Here is a 20,909-nt window from a genome sequence, read left to right on the forward strand (position 1 = left end):
CTCCATCGCCAGACCATAGCAACACGACGGTTGGAGGAAGAGTGCCTCATCTTCCACCGAGGAACCCTCCAACCACAAGGGATGAACTCAGATTTCTCCAGTTTCCTCATTTCCCCTCCCCCCACCTTGTCTCAGTCAAATCCCTCGAACTCAGCACCGCCTTCCTAACCTGCAATCTTCTTCCTGACCTCTCCGCCCCCACCCCACTCTGGCCTTTCACCCTCACCTTGACCTCCTTCCACCTATTGAATTTCCAACACCCCTCCCCCAAGTCCCTCCCCCCTACCTTTTATCTTAGCCTGCTGGACACACTTTCCTCATTTCTGAAGAAGGGCTTATGCCCGAAACGTCGATACTCCTGTTCCTTGGATGCTGCCTGACCTGCTGCGCTTTTCCAGCAACACATTTTTCAGCTCTGATCTCCAGCATCTGCAGTCCTCACTTTTTCCTTCCTCCCTGTAATCAAGAGTTTTATTCTTGTCTGCTTTACCAAGATTCTTTTGAAATAACATTTGATTTGATGAAAAATTGTGATTTTAAAATTGTTTCGGATACAAGGAGAGTAAGGTAAGTAAAAAATACTGGAAAAACTCTGATCTGCCAGCATTTGTAGAGAGAAAAACATTGTTAATGGTTTGAGCCCAATATGACTTCTCTTTAGAACTCAGACTAAGAATGATGTTTGGAAATTTTAAAAAAAGTTGACTGGAACATTTGAGCAAGAATCTGTGTAAGAGCTGATGTTCATTTTAGTCAGCTAATGCAGGGCAAAGTAATAGTGACTGAATAGACGTTTTATGAGCACGACAGTGTATATGGAGGTACTAAGAGGATGAGAAAATCAGAGAAGTAATATAAAATGTTTTTTTTGTAAAGCAGCTAAAGATATTAAAGATTAAGCATAATGTAAAGAAGCTGCTGTTCTTTTGAAATACTAACTCTGGAACTTTTCTGATCTGTAAGTCCATATTTGTAGAGAAAAGAAATGAGACATGGATATTGGAATAGGAATCTCCAATAGGGCGTAAGTCTCCGTTTTAAGAAGAGTTGGGCAAACGTTTTGTTCATGCAGGTCCAAATGATGCGGGTCCAAACTATAGGTAGTTGTTGGATAACGTGCATTCTGGCAGCGCAATCTGGCTATAACATCACTGAAGAATTAGGGAATGTTATTTTTGAAAATGCTTGTCTCTGTTCGTAATAGCGTGATTCCAGTGGGGATCGATTTGTGAGCTTTGTTCTGCACATGTGCTGATGTCCACACTGAAATCGTCACACCATTCTGCGCATGCACCGATGTCTGCGCCGAAGACTTAGCTGCGTTCTGCACATGCGCAATGTCAGCGCTGGTCTTTGTGCCATTCTACACATGTGCAATGTCAGCTCTGGTTTTCATGCTGTACTGCACATGTGCCAATGTCACCTGCCAACAGAGCAACTTTCTGTGAGAATACTATACCGAGAGCAGCTTTCTTACATTTTTCGATTGTACTGTGTTAAATTTGCTTTTGTTTAATTAATAAATATATATAATTTCAACCTTCAATCAGGCTGTGCTATACTTTGTGTTAGACTTCTAAGTGTTTTTTTGAGTGATAATGAGTGATTTTCTTTTTGCTGGGTTTGCCCCAGCCCCACTTTTCCCATAAGTCCCATTATTTATATTAAGTGAGATTTTGCTGGAACACAGCTACGGCATTATAGAAGAACCACCTGTAACTGCATCCTTATAATGACATGACCCACTGGTTCTTCTGGCATGTTTCAATTTCCAAACATAAATGTTTGCTAAACATTTTTTTTGAAGATGGTATTCCTTTAAAGGGTGAATAGATGGAACAGAAATACGTTAGATCCTGGATATCTTAACCATTCATTATTTCCATACTTTTTTTTTCTTGGTGTGTTTGTACACACATGTTGCAGGAAAATCTTCAAGAAAATACAGGGCACATGCATAATTTTCAGCAAAAGTCTGGTCACTATCTGGGAGCACTGAAAAGGAGGTAAGCCAGGGCCTAGAGTTACCTTTGTTAAAGGAGCAAAGTATCCCTGAGAATTTTAAGGTAGAATATCAAGTCTTGTTATTGCGTTCAAGTTCTGTTATTTCATTTTGATACTGTCTTTTTAAGGCAAAATTTTCAAAACTGATTTCATGCCTTGAGGTTTATATTTTCATATTGAATATGAATAAACTCTCATTTGGAATCTGTATAAGTGCTTACATTTTGCAATTTGTTTGTTGCTCTATTTTAAGTTTTCAAGCCGTAGTCACTAACTTTAAAAGATTTGTGGAGAATGGAAATCGTGCCTGGCAATCCATGTTGACATCAGATTTCTCTCTTGTTTGATGTAACTTATTATTTCTGTTACTGTTTATTAATTGTACATATTTCTGCATGGTTTGTTTTTCCCTTCAGTAACTTTGTCGATCTGAACTTGGGACAGGGGTTTACAATGTATTTACAATGATGCTTCTGCAGAGAAAAGCTTTCATTGTTTCTGAATTCAACCCAGACACAGTGATTGATGTTGAAATGATTTATTTGGAAGTTCTAGCTGCTTTTGATTTTGTTGAACCTTTTTGCCATTGCTTTTCCTCCTCCCTATCTAGAAGATAAACTATAATGTAGCAAAGTGTTATGAGGAGATGAACAGAATGATTAGCTCATCTGTATTTTTAAATGCCCCCTTTGTCGGTCACAATAAATTTTTACTTGAAATGTGGCCATCACACTTCTTCAATTAAATTTAGTTAACCAGATCAAAAGTGAGGGACAACCAATTCCAAGATCTCCTTGAGTGACTGTGTAGTCTGTTAAACCCAGAAAGTGCGCCATCTATCACATTGACAACACATGCAATTACCTTAAAAGAAAGATAGTTGGGAGAGTTGTGTGTTTGTAAAGACAAAAAGATGTAGGCACTCACAGCTAAAAGTTTTTAGAACCTTTGAATTGTGAGCGTGAAATCCAAGTTCTGCACTTTTTTAAATTTTTTGGACTATGGGCTAAAAAAATCTTTTAAGCTGAGGAGCTTGCACAATGTATACAATGTGTAGTAAATATGCTTTTAAAACTTCAGCAATCTCTTTGCACAATGTTTCATTTTCCTGGAATGGTGTACACGTTTCTCTATAAATACACTGTTGAAGAAGGAATAAAACACCTTCAAAGACAATGGATAGAAAAATTCTGAGAAATAATCTAATCTGCATTTACCTGGTTGAAACAACGTATTTTCTGCCTTAAATTCAGTATTGATCTTTGAAAATAAACCTCGAGATTTTCCTAGTACTGGTTTGGCTGGTGTGATGGGGATGTGTAAAAATGGGAGTCTCTAATGGAGTCTGAATTATTTATATCACAGCAAGTTAAGTGTAAGATGATCAGTTCCATTTTTACTTTTAGCCTATGACTATCTCCTAATAAAATGCCTCAATTTAGTTTCTATGTATCGGTACACCATATGACTGTGATCTACGTAAATTCCAGCTGTAATTGATCCTTGACTCATTCGTGCGTCATTTAAACCATAGAAAATATCATTGGAATTGAAAAAAGTCTCATTTTATGTTGGGAAATGTTTGAAGTTGGGCTGATTTAATTTTTGTAAGCTAAGTAGGAGTGACTTGTACAGCTTGACAAATAAAGTGGTTATTGTGAAAGCTAATGGGCAATATTTAACTATGCTTCAGCACTCTGTGAAGTTCTGTTTTATGACACTCTACTATACTTGCTGGCTCGATGCCAGGATTTATGCAATGAAACAAGAAACTTGTGTGCAGTGTATCTGCTACTTTTGGAGGATTGACCGAGCTGAGCATGCATGGAAAGTGATCCCTCCACTTTCTACTGTCTTACAATTACTTTTGTCTATTGAGAAGAGTTGGCTAGAGGCCCAGCTCTCATTTTGAATTTTGCTGTCAATTGAATAGTAACACTTTTTAGGCTTGCTTAGCTAGCTAGCTTCACTATGGCTGGTTTCACAACCTTTTAAATAAAGAGAGGAAAGAACGTGAAAGGATGTGAGTATAGGAGATGTGGTTAGTATGTTTGCAGATGACACCAAAATTCATGGTGTGGAAGACAGCAAAGAAGGTTACCTCAGAGTGCAACAGGCTCTTGATCGGATGGGCCAGTGGGCCGAGGTGTGTCAGATGGAGTTTAATTCAGAAAAATGTGAGGTGCTGCATTTTGGAAAGCCAAATCAGGGCAGGAATTATACATTCAATAGTAAAGCCATGGAGAGTGGTTGTTAAATAGAAAGATCTTGGGTGCAGGCTCACAGTTCCTTGAAAGTGGAATCCCAGGTAGACAGAGTTTAGTACTTTTGCTTTTATTGGTCAGTACATTGAGTGTAGGAGTTGGAAGATCATGTTAGGGCTATACAGCACATTAGTCAGGCCACTTTTGGAATATTGTGTTCAAATCTGGTCTCCCTACCAAAGGAAAAGCATTGTGAAACTTGAAAGGTTTATAAAAGTTTTACAAGGATGTTGCCAGGATTGGAGAGTTTGAGCTATAGGGAGAAGCTGAAGAGGCTGGGGCTGTTTTCCCTGGAGCATTAGAGGCTGAGAAGTTTCTATAAACCTTATAGAAGTTTATAAAATCATGAGGGGCATGGATAGGGTAAATAGACAAGGTCTTTTCTGTGTGGTGAGGGGATCAAAAACTGGAGGGCATAGTTTTAAGATGAGAGAGGAAAGACTTAAAAGGACCTAAGGCGAAAATGTTTTCACACAGAGGGTGGTGTGCATGCATGGAATGAGCAGCCAGAGGAAGTGGTGGAGGCTGGTACAATTAGAGTATTTAAAGGGTATGTGGATGGGTATATGGAAAGAAAGGATTCAGAGGGAAATGAGACGAGATCAGCATGGGTGAGTGACTGTATCTATGCTGTGTACATCACTTTGATTCTGTGACATTAATACCTGACATCTCTTCTGACATATTTCTGTTTACAAAGGAAAGGCTTATTTTGCTGCCGATGTTGTGTAAGGTTTACTTACACTCTGGAGTTGATCCATATTGAAGCTTATATCTTTCCTGTTTTATCTTTTGTTTATCTGTTGACTGAAAGCACACAGGAGTTTCACTGGTACTTAGAACAATGTATGGAACTTTGAACATTCAAGTGGACTGGGAAACATAATTACTGATGAGAACATTCCTCTTGCATTCTGATAAAAGTTAAATTTCTTTCTGTCTTGAGCAGCCAGTAATCAGGCAGATCATCATTGTTACAATATCTCTCTTACAGTATGCTGTATAAATTTACAGTTGGAAATATTTGCAATCAAAACATTAAAAGTGTAGGTAGAAAATGCTGGTAACAGTTTGCAAAAGGATTTCAATGAGATCTTTAATATGAAAAATATAAATATTTTAAAAGAATGAGAAACCTATTTATGCAATTGTAACATTTTGGCAAATGCTTTATATATGTAACTTTATTTGAGTAGATTATTTGCTTTGTGGCACAGTGGTGCCCTCTCTGCCCCTGGATAGGAGGCCTGGGTTCAAGTTCCACCTTTCTCCAGACAGGTCTAATAACATCTCTGAACATGGATGGTTAAGAGAAACAAAATAAAAATAAACTCCTTTAGATTAGCTAGTACATTATCCAAATGTTCAGTACAGTTGTGATGAGATGAAATAGATAGGAACCGATATTGCTGAAATTCTGAAATTAAGCAAAAAAAAGCTATAAATGCACACCATCAGTAAGGACATAAGACAGGGTCCGATGGTTCAAATTTGCAATTAACTCAAGTTGTTTATAGCCTTTACTGCTCTGATTGTGATGAAGCAAACAAGTTCAACCGTAGAGAAATAAACTTGTTGAGTAAGTGTCATGAGCTTAAATTTGCAATGAATTCTTGTCATGCTCCTTTGCTCAGCAATTAGAAGGACCTAATCTTATTGTACAATGTGGTGTATGGGGCAACCTTTTTGTGCCATGTTTGGTGGCAAAATGCATTTTTGGGCTTATGCTTGGCATTGCCTCCTTCCCATCTTTCAGCTAATAAATACATCTTTCGAGTTATATTTGCATCTCTCATTAGGTTCAATTTTGCAGCTCTTAAAATATATGTGTAGCGTTTATATAACTACATTATAAGTTGCTGCATGGGATCTAAAGGTAATAGGAGTTTTGCCAAGATGATGTGCAGGAATGTAATACATGCCCACACACAGCAGATCATGACTGGTGCCAAAGAAATGGGTGCCCCAGAAAAGAAATGGGTGCCCCAGCAAAATGAATGAAATTTGAACTGGTTTGAAGTCAGAAGTTGTAGCATTTGCCAACTCATCAAATAACTATACTGCAATTAGGCGTTAATGAAAAACTGGTGAAAATGGAAGAGGGGCGGCACAGTGGCTCAGTGGCTAGCACTGCTGCCTCACAGCACCAGGGTCCCAGGTTCAATTCCAGCCTCAGGCGACTGTCTGTGTGGAGTTTGCACATTCTCCCCGTGTCTGCGTGCGTTTCCTCCCACAGTGCAAAGATGTGCAGGTTAGTTGGATTACCATGCTAAATTGCCCATAGTGTTAAGTCATTAGTCAGAGGGAAATGGGCCTGGGTGTGTTACTCTTCGGAGGGTCGGTGTGGACTGGTTGGGGCGAAGTGCCACCCATGTTTCCTGGGTGGGTTTGTTGACCTTTTTCTATAAAACATCAATTATTACCACATTTGGCCAAACTGCTGTATATAATGTGGGAAAAAGTGAGGGCTGGAGATCAGAGACGAGAGTGTTGTCTCTGATCTCCAGCCGGAAAAGCACAGCCAGTCAGGCAGCATCTGAGGAGCAGGAGAATGGAGGTTTTGAGCATAAACGCTTCATCAGGAATCAGTTTCCTAATGAAGAGCTTATGCTCAAACGTCAATTCTCCTGCTCCACGGATGCTACGTGTGCTGTGTGCTTTTGCAGCACCACACTCTTGACTCTGTTGTATATTATATGTTGATAAAATAGGATTCATTTTCAGAAAGAGAAGCTTGAGGAATGAAATTTGACCAGTAAGTGTTAAACTGGATCCTTACAAATTGTGAGATACTGTGTATTTCGTGGTAAGTTGTGTAAAACTATCTTTTTGTGGAGGCAATAATTGCTTCAACAAGTTCCAGAACTGTCTTGAGTTTATTTAACAATAATGTTGTTAAGTTTGTATCAGCATTTGGGTTCTGAAAGAAAGTTGATACCCATTTGCTTGGATATACCTGATCAGAACTTGCCTAGCTGCTGGAACATGACATATAGCAGGCTGCTGTTTGGAGTTGAAGCACTACCTTATTCAGTATCTAAAAAAGACACTTTTAAAACTTGTACATTTCTGTCAGAAACCTATTATTGGGATGAGGCATATCTTGTCAAATGACTTGACTGGCATTGACTTGAAATTATATGGCAAGGGAGTAAACATTTGGTTGTACACTTCATTACATTGGTAATTATTGTTTTACTGATTTCCTATTTATATTAGCTTTCTGCTCTTTTGTGTCCATGGTATTAATCTGCAACTGTTTTCACAGCCTCCACCTCTTAACATCTTTAATCTGGTGCCTAGTAATTCTATTGTAATCTCCCTTTTGCTTATGACAATACCTTCTGTAGATGGTCACTTTGTTCTTTGCAGCATGTATGTGAAGAATCGTTTATTGCCAAGCTTTCAATGATTTTCAGCATTAAGGCTCTTGATGGTCTATTTCTTTAGTAACCTGGTCTTCCATTTTTGCATCATCCTTCCTCCTTTTAGCCCCAACTAATGTCAGAGGGCTTTCGAGCTGTTTAATTAGAAGGCAGTGAGAAATTATGAAATAAGAGTTGACATAAATGGTGAATCCCCTGCCACAGAAGTTGGTTCTGTTCATACAATAACTGTTGCCAAAACCACAATGAAACCAGAGCCAGAAGTATTGCAGTCTTTGCTGCTATCTTTCTCTCACTGTCCCACTGGTCACCCAGCTGACTGCCTCTCTCTCAGCCACTGGACACTTTCCATGTTGCTGGTACACCTCTTGACACTGGCATGTGAGGGTACCTCCTGCAGTTGCTGTGCCAGTAAATCCAGCCAACATAAAAAGGAATCCAAAAGTTTTCTACCAGCATGTGAAGGGTAAGCCAGTATTAAGAGGTGGAGTCAGACCGAGAGAATGATATGAACTTAGAAGCACAGGGTGAGGCTATAATACCTGATGAGCACTTCCTGTCCTTGCTTACCAAGAAAGAGGATGCTGATAAAATGTTTTTGATTCTGGCAGATTTAGATTGCTTGATTTGATTTATTGTCATGTGTACCTAAGTACAGTGAAAAGCTTTATTTGTGAGTAGTTCAGGCAGTTCCTCGTAAGCAAGGACATACATATCATAGGGTAAAAAAACTTGGACAAAGTAAGGCATAAAGGTTACATTGCACAGGATATGCACAAAGCAAGATCAACATTAACAAGATCAATATTATTTGAAGTTAGAGGGTACAGATAAGAAATTCTTCTTGAATCTGCTAGTGCATGTGTTCAAGCTTCCGCATCTTTTCTCCCTGACAGGACAGGTTATAGGAGAGCATTACTGAGGTGAGGTGGGTCTTTGATAATGTTGGCAGCCTTTCTGTGACGAGACATGTAAATGGAGTCCATGGATGGGTGGTTGGCTTCCGTGATGGTCTGGGCTGTGCACACCAACTTCTGTAGTTTCATACAGTCCTGGACAGAACAGTTGCCATCCCAGGCTGTTATGCACCTGGACAGTTTGCTTTCTATGGTGCATCTGTGAAAGTCGGTGAGGGTTCTATAACCATGCTAAATTTCCTGAGCCACCTGAGGAAGAAGAGGCTTCTTGTTGTGCCGCCTTGTCCGTCACACCTCTGAAAATCCAGGATAGTTTGTCAGTTATCATCACTCCTAGGAACTTAACGCTCTTTAACCTCCGCTCTGTTGATGTTAATGGGGGCGTGTACTCCTCCTTTCTTTTTGAAGGCAATAATCAGTTCTTTTGTTTTGCCGACATTGAGAGAGAGGTTGTTATCATTGCACCACGTCACTGAGCCCTCTCTCTCCTTTCTGTATTCTGACTCATGGTTGTTTGATATCCGTCCTACCAGGTGGTGTAGTCAGCAAACTTGTAGATGGCATTCATTCGGAATTTGGTTACACAGTCGTGGGTGTACAGGGAGTACAGTAAGGGACTGAGAACACATCCTTGGGGAGGCTCCAGTATTTAGCGTTACCTGCAGTTGTGTATTTTCACTGACTGCGGTCTATGGGTCAGGAAGCCGAGGATCCAGTTGCAAAGGGTGGATCTGAGACCTGGGTCTTGAAGTTTTGAGATCAGGTCTGACGTCAGGCATGGCTGCCCATTCTTTCCTGCCTTGGTTTTGTGTTGTACAGAGCCTTTTGCTGAGTCCAGGATGCAAGCCTGAGAGGGATGACTCTTGCAGGCAGCGGAAGCCTGCTGGTCCAAGCCTCCCTCTACACAGTTGATATCGCTGTTTTCTCTCGGATCCATTCAGTGTACAGATTCATGAAGATCTGTGACCAGTTTGAATTTGCCTTGGGAGCTAAGGTAAATTGAGGTAAGAGAAAGGCCATGTTCTTTGGGAACTCAGTCGACCGATCCTTTAACCCCCTTTGCAGTCAGGCCAGATTACTTGAAAGACCTGCGAAAATTAGTCTGAAGAGCCAGGGTGTGTGCCAAAACTTGGGAGGAGTATATTGCCAAGGTGAGGCAGAAACTGGGCTTTTGGAAGCACCACACTCTCTCTCCGCTGTAGGTATAAAATCTGGTCATCAGATGTGAGGTACTCTCTCTGTTAGAACATAGAACATTACAGCACAGTACAGGCCCTTTGGCCCTCGATGTTGCGCCGCCCTGTCATACTAATCTGAAGCCCATCCCACCTACACTATTCCATGTACGTCCATATGCCTGTCCAATGTCGATTTAAATGCACTTAAACTTGGCGAATCTACTACCGTTGTAGGCAAAACATTCCATACCCTTAATACTCTCTGAGTAAAGAAACTACCTCTGACATCTATCTTATACTTGTCTCCCCTCATTTTAAAGTTGTGTCCCCTCATGTTTGCCGTTCCCATACTTGGAAAAAGGCTCACCCTGTCCACCCTATCTAACCCTCTGTTATCTTTATATGTCTCTATTAAGTCACCTCTCAACCTTCTTCTCTCTAACGAGAACATCCTGAAGGCCCTCAGCCTTTCCTCATAAGACATTCCTTCCATACCAGGCAACATCTCCTCTGCACTCTTTCCAAAGCTTCCACATCCTTCTTATAATGTGGTGACCGGAAAGGTACACAATACTCCAAGTGTGGCGGTACCAGAGCTTTGTACAGCTGCAGCATAACCTCCTGGTGCCGGAACTCAATCCCTCTATTAATAAAGGCCAAAACACTGTATGCCTTCTTAACAACCCTGTCAATCTGGGTGGCAACTTTCAGGGATCTGTGTACATGGACACAGAGATCTCTCTGCTCATCTGCACTCCCAAAAGTCTTACCATTAGCCCAGTACTTTGCATTCCAATTACTCTGTCCAAAGTGTATCACCTCTCACTTGTCCACATTAAACTCCATTTGCCACCTCTCAGTCCAGCTCTGCATCCTATCTATGTCTCTCTGCAACCTACCACATCTTTCATCACTATCCACAACTCTACTGACCTTAGTGTTGTCCGCAAATTTACTAACCCACCCTTCTAAGCCCTCATCCAAGTCATTTATAAAAATGACGAACAGCAGTGGACCCAACACCGACCCTTGCGGTACGCCAGTAGTAACTGGACACCAAGATGAACATGTTCCATCAACTACAACCCTCTGTTTTCTTTCAGCAAGCTAATTACTGATCCAAACTGCAATGTCTCCCACAATCCCATTCCTCTGCATTTTGTATAATAGCCTACTGTGGGGAACCTTATCAAATGCCTTGCTGAACATGGTGCAGTTATGGCCCATTATTAGAACTTGCACCATTGCAGTCACAATCCAAAAATGTGTAGGTTAGATGAATTGGACACACTAAATTGCCTGTGGTGTTAGGTGCGTTAGTCAGGGGTAAATACAGGGTAGGGAAATGGGTCTGGATGAGTTACTCTTCGGAGGGTCAGTGTGGACTTGTTGGGCCAAAGGACCTGTTTCCATACTGTAGGGAATCTAATTTAATCTAATCAAATCTAATTTGGAGGTCTAAGATGGACCATGTCTCACATGTGCAAAGCTCTTGATAAGCAGGGGGAAGAATGTACCCTATGCTGCACTCATCCTGATGGTCACTATTATGTGCGGCCGCATCAAGCTGCATGTAAACCCTCAGTACACAAACACCGTGCCACTAAGTACCGAGGTTCTAACTGTACCCATTGTTGAGAAGGATGGGACTGGCCTCTGCACTTCAGAACACTCCAAGTAACCAAGCAGTTCTGTATCACCTATCCTTCGTGGAGAAATTTGCAAAGAAAATCACCTTTGACCACAAGTCCGTCAGGAAGTGGTCAGTGTGTAGCATCCTCGAGACCCTGCAGGATAAGGAGAAGGTGGATACCTTCTGGTTGTTCCCTTAGCAGATTGTCAATATCAAAGAATGCCTCATCACCAGAATCTTCCAAAAAGCACCAAGATATTGCTTGGCTAATGGTGAGAAGGGCACGACCTAAATTTAGGGCAGCACGGTGGCACAGTGGTTAGCACTGCTGCCTCACAGCGCCAGAGACCTGAGTTCAATTTCCGCCTCTGGCAACTGTCTGTGTGGAGTTTGTACATTCTCCCCATGTCTGGGTGGGTTTCCTCCGGGTGCTCCGGTTTCCTCCCACAGTCCAAACATCTGCAGGTTAGGTGAATTGGCCACGCTAAATTGCCCGTAGTGTTAGGTGAAGGGTTAAATGTATTGGAATGGGTCTGGGTGTGTTGCTGTTTGAAGGGTCAGTGTGGACTTGTTGGGCCGAAGGGCCTGTTTCCACACTGTAAGTAATCTAATCTAATCTAAATTTATAGAGTCATAGAGCTGTACAGTATGGAAACAGACCCTTTGGTCTGACCGAATTTACTAAATAAATCTAGTCACATTTAGCAGCATTTGGCCCATATCCCTCTTAAATTCTTCCTATTCATATACCTGTTCAGATGCTTATTAAATGTTGTAATTGTACCAGCCTCCATCAGTTCATCTGGCAGCTCATTCCATACACGCACCACCCTCTGCATGAAAAAGTTGTCCTTTAGATCCCTTTTTCAATCTTTCCCTTCTCACCTTAAACCTATGCTCTCTAGTTTTGGACGTCTCCACCCCAGGGAAAAGGCCTTGTCTGTTTACCCTATCCATGCCCCTCATGATCCTATAAACCTTTGAGGTTACCCCTCAGTCTCTGATGCTCCAGTGAAAATAGCCCCATCCTATTCAGCCTGTCCCTATAGCTAAAATCCTTCAACCCTGAAGACTTCCTTCTAAACTCTTTCAGGTTTCACGACATCCTTCCTATAGCAGGGAGACCAGAATTGCACACAGTATTCCAATAGACTGTCTTGCAGAGATGCAACATTTTTTATTTCTATTTTCAATGCACTGATCAATAAAGACAAGCATACTGCGACTCTACTTTCACAGAACTGTGAACCTGCACTCCAAGGTGTCTTGTTCAGTAACCACTCTCCAAGGCCTTACTATTAAGTGTGGAAGTCCTGCCCTGATTTGCCTATGAGGTTTTACGTATACGGCCTGACTTTCTGCAGCACTCGAAGCAGCTTTGGGGGTGAGAGACTGTCACACATCTTTTGCTAGAACGTGCCTACACGAAGGACGTCCGGAGAGAGATGCAGTGGTTTTTGTCGAGGTTTGTCCCAAGCAGCACCGTGATGTAGGACTCTGCTATTCCTCTTGACGCGTATTGAGACAAACATTGACTGGTCTGGAGGGCCATCAATTCATGAAAGATGCCCTTTGACTTGCCCGAAACTCGTTGGTATTCCCGAGCAACTGAGTTGAACTTGACTGAGTATTGCAGACTGGCAGATTCTAAGAACCAGGACTATGTCCTGAGGGATGCACAAAAGCTTGGTGCAGCTTCCACCAAGGTGCAGTGGGGAAAGACCACCATCTAAGGTCTTTCTGCCAAAGTAACCTTAGGTGTCCATTCAGTTATTGGGCCCTCCTGGTGCCTCAAATTTATGTAAATCTAATCTTGTAAGTAAGAAATGCCTTGGGTTTGTTTTGGTCTCCATATGTGTAGACTGTACAGAATTGAACTGCTCTAGTGATTATGTATATAAAGACTTTTTATGAATAAAGTACATTTTTTAAATAACAAAGTATGACCCGGACAACATTCATTGTCACTGAATAATCTATGATTAGTAACATTCACATTTAATTAAGTTCTGGATAATGATCATCTGAGCAATGAGAATGTCTCACCCCTTCTCCTTGATATTTAACGGCATTATTATGAGATTTCTATTATCATAGGGGTTGCCATTATCCAGAAATTTGACTGGATCAGCCGCATAAACACTTTGATTCCAAGAACAGACAGGAGGTTAGATTATCTTGACGTAAGTGATTCACTCCCTCACTCCTCAACCAACCACAAGGTGCAGGTCAGCAAAGTGAAGAAATACCCTCCACTTGCCTGGATGAGCACAGCTTTGACACCATTGCAGAAGCTCCACATCATGCAGGGTGAAGCACCATCTAAAATGTTCACTCCCTACATTTCCACTGAGAGCGGTGGGTGCCTGGAATGCTTTGCCAGTGGAGGCGATAGAGGCAGGCATGATTATCATCATTTAAGATGTATCTAGACCGATACACGAATGGGCAGGGAGCAGAGGGATATAGATCCTTTAAAAAGTAGGATCAGCACAGGTTTGGATGTTCCAAAGGGCCTGTCTCTGTGTTGTAATTTTCTTTTTTTTGCTCCAAAGCATTGGCAATAATCTGACCCACGAACTGGAAACTCACCAAAAATGTTTCACTCGCACCCTTGGAACCCATGGCTTTGTCCCGAGAAAGCAAAGGCAAGACATTAATGGGAAAAGTAACACCTACAAAATGCACTCGAAAGTAGCACATCAACCTGACTAGGAAATGTATTGGGTTTTTTTAATCATTGGGTAAAAATTCTGCAAATCCTTCACTAACATTATTGTGGGGAGTATCTTCACAAAAAGGAATTGTTGTGCTTCAAGAAGTCCAATCACCACCATCTTCTCAAGGTCGATTAGAATAAGGGACAAATGCTGACCATGCCAGTGATACCAACATTCTGTGAATGAATTTAAACAAAGTTTGCCTTTTTGCTGGTTTTCCTTACTTACTATTACAATTTTGTCTTGAAACGTTTACTTATTTAAAAAAAAACATAATAAGATTTCCATCTCGTTAATGCTTTTAAGATTGAATAGTCCAGCCTTTGAATGTAATGCAGGCCTCTGTCACATCAAAGGAGCTTTGTTTTTTTTTTCTATATTCCACATTAAGAGTAAGGGTGTCATTCTCCTCTTCAGTGACTAAAATCAGTGCTTAGTGCATAATCTGACAAAAATATTGCACAGTCTTAACAGTACCTCAATTGGATTGTGCTCCACAGTTTTGGCTACATAGACATACATTATGTTGGTTTGATGTTGCTGCAGTGTAACTGCTGGACATTTTAAGTTCTGTGTCTCGTCATCTCCTTAAATCACTTTTTTTTTAAGGTTTACCTCTAGCTATACATAAGTTCCATCTGTCACTCAATTGTTCTTTCTCTGTTAATATTTCATTTACTTATACTGAATTTCATTTCTCATAACTTGGTCCAGTTACATTTGGCTGCTTTACTTTGGTAGGTTTTTGACCATTCTTGCCTCCAGTTTTTAATAATTTCAAAATTATGCCAGTTTGCATCAAGCAATGAATCCAGCTTGTTCATATAAATTATAAGGAATACTGAAATAGATTTCTCTTGAGCCACTATTCTATTGTTCACCTTTTGGGTGTTCATCCCATTTATCCTTGCAGGATTTGTGGTTGTATCTTGCTCCCTTTAATGCAATTATGGTCGTGCTCATTTAACATACACCTTATATGAATCCCTGCACACCGATCCCTTGCTCTGGAAGGCTAACATAATTTTCATATTCTTTCATTTATTACTTTGGTAGAAAGGCTGCCTGGTAATAAATTACAACTGTGACCTTTCACCAGAATAATTATTAGTTTAAGTTTTGAAGACTGTTGAATACTGACTGACTTCTTAACTTTGAGGAGAATTTTCAGCTTTAAGCTGCAGGTCTTCTTACACATTTATGGATTCACACAATAAGATAGACATATTGCAACAATAAGATGTTTGAAGCCTAACTTTCCTCAAAAAAAGTGTTGTAATAATTGAGGGGATAACTGTGGCATACCATGGCCTTTTCAGAGATTTATTTAATGTGAGATGTTTGTGTTGCTTTATTTTACAACAGAGCAATGGGCAAGAAAAGTAGAGTCAAAACACAGAAATCAGGAGGTGGAGCGACAGCAACAGTTTCTACGAAAGAAATAATGAACCTGATAACAGAATTGCTGCAAAGTAAGTATTCTTTGAATTGAATTAGAAATCTTGTAGCACAATATAATTTTAAGTTGTCATCATAGGTAGTTTTAACTTATCCCTAGGAGAAAAAAAAACGTTTAACAGTTTGCTTTGCACCTTGCCTGAGGTGTGACAACAGACTGCCTTATTTTAACCTATTTTTCACCTGTACATAAAAGTTAGTTTCTCATGAGTTTGATTGTATTCAGTGTAGGAAAATTGTTTGGAGATTCAGAATCATTTGACAAATGTAATCTTTTTGAAAAGCTGTGCCACTAAGTTATTTTTCACAAATCAAAGAAAATTGTTGATTGAATTTCTGAGTACCAAATCTGGAAATGTATATTTGTACATTGAAGACTTGGATTTAAATAAAGGAAGTGAGGTAATGTCTTGGGTCAAGGAAATCTAAAGCAGGCCACCAAAGATCAGATCCAGCAGGAAATAAGTTATTGAAGCCAAAAAAGATTGAAGATTAACGGATGAACAGAATAATTTGCCTCTGTCCGATCGCTATCCTCTATTCTTTGTCTATTTATGCATCTGTCAAGATGCCTCTTAAGCTTTGCTATTGTACTTGCTTCCACCACCTCCTCTGGCAGCACACCAGGCACTTTCCACCCTATTTGTAAAAAATGAACTTGCCTATCACATCTCCTTTAATCTTTCCACCTTTTTTACCTTAAACCTACATCGCATAATAATTGACATTTCTACCCTTGGAAAAAGACTCTGACTATCCATGCCACTCATAATTTTGTAAACTTCTATCCGGTCTCTCCTCATCCTTTGATGTTCAAGTGAAAATTTCTCCTCTTAGCTAATATCCTCCAAACCAGGTAACCTCCTGTATAAACTGCTTCTGTTCCCTCTTTAAAGCCTCCTATATTCTTCAGATAGTATGATGCCCAGAACTGTACTCAACATTCTAAATATGACCTAACTAAAGTTCTATCCACCTGCAACATGGCTTGCCAATTTTTGTACTCTGTGCCTTGACTGATGAAGGTATGTATGCCAAATGCCTTTTTGACCACCTTATCCACTTGTGTTGCCACTGTGGATTTGTACGCTGAGATCCTTTTGTATGTTGATGTTCTTAAAGGTTCTGCCGTTTACTGTATACTTCACTCCTATATGAGATCTCCCGAAATGCATTCCTTTGCATTTGTCTGGATTAAACTCCATCCAAATCTCCAGCTTATCTGTATTCCCTGACAATTCTCCTTGCTATCCGCAGCTTCTCCAAACTTTGTGTTGTCCACAAAATTACTAATCAGACCACTTATATTTTCTTGCAAATAACTATATATACTACAAACAACAGGAATTCTAGCACTGATTCTTGTGGAACACTACTAGTCACAGATCTCCAGTCAAAACAAAAACCCCCTTACACTGCTACTTTCTCTCTTCCATAAATAAGCCACTTCTGTATCCATCTTAACAGCTCAGTGTGAATATCCTGTGACTTCATCTTTTGCATCAGCCAGCCATGAGGGTCCTTGTCAAAGATGCTGAAGTCCATGCAGGCTTCCAAACTGCCCTCATCAATCATTTTTGTCACTTCCTGAAAAAATTCAATCAAATCTGTAAGACATGACCTTCCTTGCACAAAGCTAATAAATTTATATCTTTCCACATGTGAGTAAATCTCACCCCTAAAAATCATCTTCAATAATTTCCCTACCACTGATGTAAGGCTCACTGGTCTGTAATTTCCCTGATTATCCCTGTTGCCCTTCTTAAATAAAAGAATGCTATTGGCTAATCTTAGCCCTCTGGGACCTCTCCTGTGATTAAAGAGAACACAAAGGTTTTATACAAGGCCCCAACAATTTCCTCACCTGCATCTTTCAGCTTTCTGGGATAGATCCCATCTGGTCATGGGGATTTGTCTACCTTCATGTTTTGTAAAACACCAATCGCCTCCTTTTTTATATTGACATATGCCAGAATATCAACATTCTCCTCCCAAGACTCACCATCTACTAATGTCCTTCTCATTAAGGACCTCACCCACTTCCTGTGGCTCCATGTAGAAATTCTCTCCTTTGTCCTTGAGTGGACCTACCCTTTCCCGAGCTACCCTCTTGCTCCTTACGTATGTATAAAACACCTGGGGACTTTCCGTAATTCAGTTTGCCAAATACCTTTTGTGACCCCTTTTAACCTTCATAATTCCTTGTTTGAGTTCTTTCCTGCTATCTTTGTATTCTTTGAGGCTCTGTCTGTTTTCAGATTCACAAACCTTAAGCATGCCTCATATTAAATATTATGTATTCAAGAACACTGGAACAACAATTGACCTTTCAACCTATTGAGCCTGCCCCAACATTCAGTATATTTATGATTGACTTAACACTTCATTGCCTTCTACACAGCAACTCCACCCCCAACCCACAAGACCATATCAATGTATATCACTGGTTGTTGGAAATTCATTGATTTATATCGCAAACATATGCAAACACTGAGCTTCCCAGCCCTCTGTGGTGGAGAATTGCAAAAGTTTACAATTCTCTGAATGAAAAGAAAGTTCTCCTCATCTCAGACTTAAGTGGCATCCCCCTCATTTTGAAGTTGTGCCCTCTAATTTTAGACTCCTCAACAAAGGGGAACATATTACCTGCATCTGCCTTGTCTCCTCTTTTAAGTATTTTCCAGGCTATTTGCTACCCAAGAACTAAGGCTGAATTTGCTACCCCAAGAACTGGCCTAGTTGAAAATGTTTTGAAAGGGAAGCTTAAAGTAGGCCCTGACCTCAACCTCTGTTCATCTCTGTCCCAACAAGGTTTCTGTTTGCTACCCTTGTGGCCTTGCTTGATTCAGTTGGAAACCTCTGTGCCTGTTAATGCTGAATTAAGGGTATATTTGTAAAGTTGACACCCACTAAAAGTGAATGATAATTGACAACCAGTGCAGAGAATGCTGGAGAAACTCAGCAGCTCTGGAAGCAAATGTGGAGAGAGAAACAGAATTAATGTTTCTCGTCTGGTATGAATCTTCAAAATGATTATTGAATCTGGATAGGCTAATTCACATGGATGTGATAGAGGGGTTATCTTTAACAGGAGGGAAGAAGAGACATTCTTCTTTTATTTTTTAGGTAGATTTTAAAGTGGACAGTTAAAAGTTGGCCACAATTAAAAGGCCAAATATCTAATTCACTGTCCACCTAGGGTGAAATATTATAGATGCTTCAGCTTATCAGCATTCAGGCTTGTAATACAATATTTTTTATTTTTTATTTCTTTTCAAGAATGTAGCAATCCTTCCACAGTACCTGGAAAGGAATGGGAAGAATACGTGCAGATCCGTGGCTTGGTTGAGAAAATCCGTAAAAAACAAAAAGGTAATTATGATTGATTTCCTCTTTTGCATGAATTATTTTCTTTTGTTTCACAAACAAACTCATCTGATTGCACATCACTGTCATCGCTAGCCAGCAAAAGAAGTAGTATAAAATTGAAAATGGTGTGTACAAGGTAACATAACATACTGAAGGTTTAATTTACTATGCTGCAGTTTTAAGGTTCTGAGTTTTTTTTTGTATAGCTTTCTGCTCTCAATTTTAGTCACATTATCAGGAGTAAAGGTAAAGTCGCCATAGTCTCGCCAGACCATAGGGCTGTTCTGTCCATTAGACAGAAGTGACTGGTGATGATTTAACCTGAGGGTCACCATTGCTCAAGCGAGGGGAGAGGCTGAGAAGGAGACTCCTTTATAGTAATCTCAGCCAGTGCAGGAATTGTTGGCATCACTGTATGGTCATTAGGAGTAATGACAAAAGAAAGTCTGTGGTTTATCCAGAATTGAGGGCTAATCCTGGATAGTTGCTGGGTGTAAAACTTAAAAAAGGTTTTAGATTTTGATTACCTAGGATATGATTCATAGCATAATGTTGGATCAAACACCAAAATTCCTTTGCAATCCTAGAATTTATAATGATGAGACTCCACTAAGCAGTCATATACTATATAATAAGTCTTCTTTAAGACATTAATTAGACCTCAGTGGAGCATTACGTACAGTTTGAGTGCCATAATTCAGGAAGAATGAGAATAATTGGAGAATGTGCAGAAGAAGTTTACAAGAATGCTTCTAGGAATGAGGTACTTGACTTATGAGGATAGATTGGGAAAACTTGAAACTGCTTTCTTTGGAAAGGAGAAAACAAAGAGGAGATTTAAAAGAGTTATCAAAATCACAAGGGACCTGTACAAAATCAGTGGAAACCGTTCCATTTGTAAAAGGATTGAGAAGCAAAGGACACAAATTTTAAAGTGTATTACAAAGAACCACATGCGATATGGAAATAAATAGAAAGATTAAATAGAAATGTGTTGAAGGCAGATTCAGTTGAGGCATTCAGGAGGGCATTAAATGAGTATTTGAACAGAAGCAACTATCCAAGGGTATAGGACATGTCACAATTCGTATTTGAAGAGCCAGTGAGACTTCATGGTCCGAATGGCCTTTTTTTTTTGCAATGTATCAATTCTTTGTTTCAACCCTTAATTATAAACCTAATTTCTGTGAAAATGATAAAAAAACCTTGACTTTAAAGAATATAGTAATAAAACATCTGTAATATCATAGCACTTAGTGTGCTGTAAACTTCAAATGTTAGAATGTATGACCTAGTCTGACACATGGAAACTCAATTTTACTCAACTGTTATTTCTTTTTATTATTAGAACTCTAATTCTATGTTCCCATTCCCCTTTATTCCCTGTTAATCACAATCTAAACTCTTTCTTAAAACTTGGCATGGCCTCTTTCCCTAGTTTCTCTTGTTCTTGTTTCTAAAGGTCCTGTAGGTACCCTCTTCACCTTCCCCCTCCTCCACGTCCCCCCCCCCCCACCCCCACTAGATCTTCAAACATCTAAAACAATATATTTCGCTTTTTTTATTTCAGTTTCATACCTTCGCAACACTTTTTGATAATCAGTGTCCTCTGTTTTCCTGACCCACAGTCCCATTTTTTCATGTTTTTCTTTGCATTTTTATGTCCTCCTACCAGTTTACTTCCCAATAAATACAAGTTTGCCACTTAAAATGCTTTCAAAACTTTACAAAGCATGGTAGTTTTACTGAAGTACCACTTTGACACTCTAGTGTTTTGAATGCCTTTGACTTCTTTAGCTCTATTAAAGATTATGATCATTCAGCCAGTTTCAATGCAAGTTTTCTGGTCATTAGTTTGATTTTAGAAAACTGCTTTAGGTGCGTCTTAATTGCACTCTTGAATAGTTTATATAGCACTATTTGTATTGCATCATCACTAATTTCTAGACAATATACTGTAAGTTTGTCTACTGTTTCTGT

The 20,909-nt window shown here is 39.9% G+C and overlaps 1 protein-coding gene across 3 annotated transcripts in view; it reads left to right on the plus strand.

Annotated features, from left to right (window-relative positions):
* setd3 (SET domain containing 3, actin histidine methyltransferase) overlaps window positions 1–20,909 on the plus strand; it is a 172,604-nt gene that overhangs the window by 13,445 nt on the left and 138,250 nt on the right. Inside the window, exons 2-4 of one of the 3 annotated variants that reach the window (XM_072568253.1) lie at window positions 1,927–2,006; window positions 15,468–15,574; window positions 18,840–18,932. In XM_072568253.1, the coding sequence (XP_072424354.1) occupies window positions 1,954–2,006; window positions 15,468–15,574; window positions 18,840–18,932 (253 nt within the window). In that variant the 5' untranslated portion in view covers window positions 1,927–1,953. Of the gene's footprint in view, window positions 1–1,926; window positions 2,007–9,506; window positions 9,576–15,467; window positions 15,575–18,839; window positions 18,933–20,909 lie in introns of those variants that run through there. The other 2 variants (XM_072568252.1, XM_072568251.1) reach the window with 2 other exon arrangements.

Source organism: Chiloscyllium punctatum, chromosome 4 (genome assembly GCF_047496795.1).
Source record: "Chiloscyllium punctatum isolate Juve2018m chromosome 4, sChiPun1.3, whole genome shotgun sequence".
Taxonomy (NCBI): domain Eukaryota; kingdom Metazoa; phylum Chordata; class Chondrichthyes; order Orectolobiformes; family Hemiscylliidae; genus Chiloscyllium; species Chiloscyllium punctatum.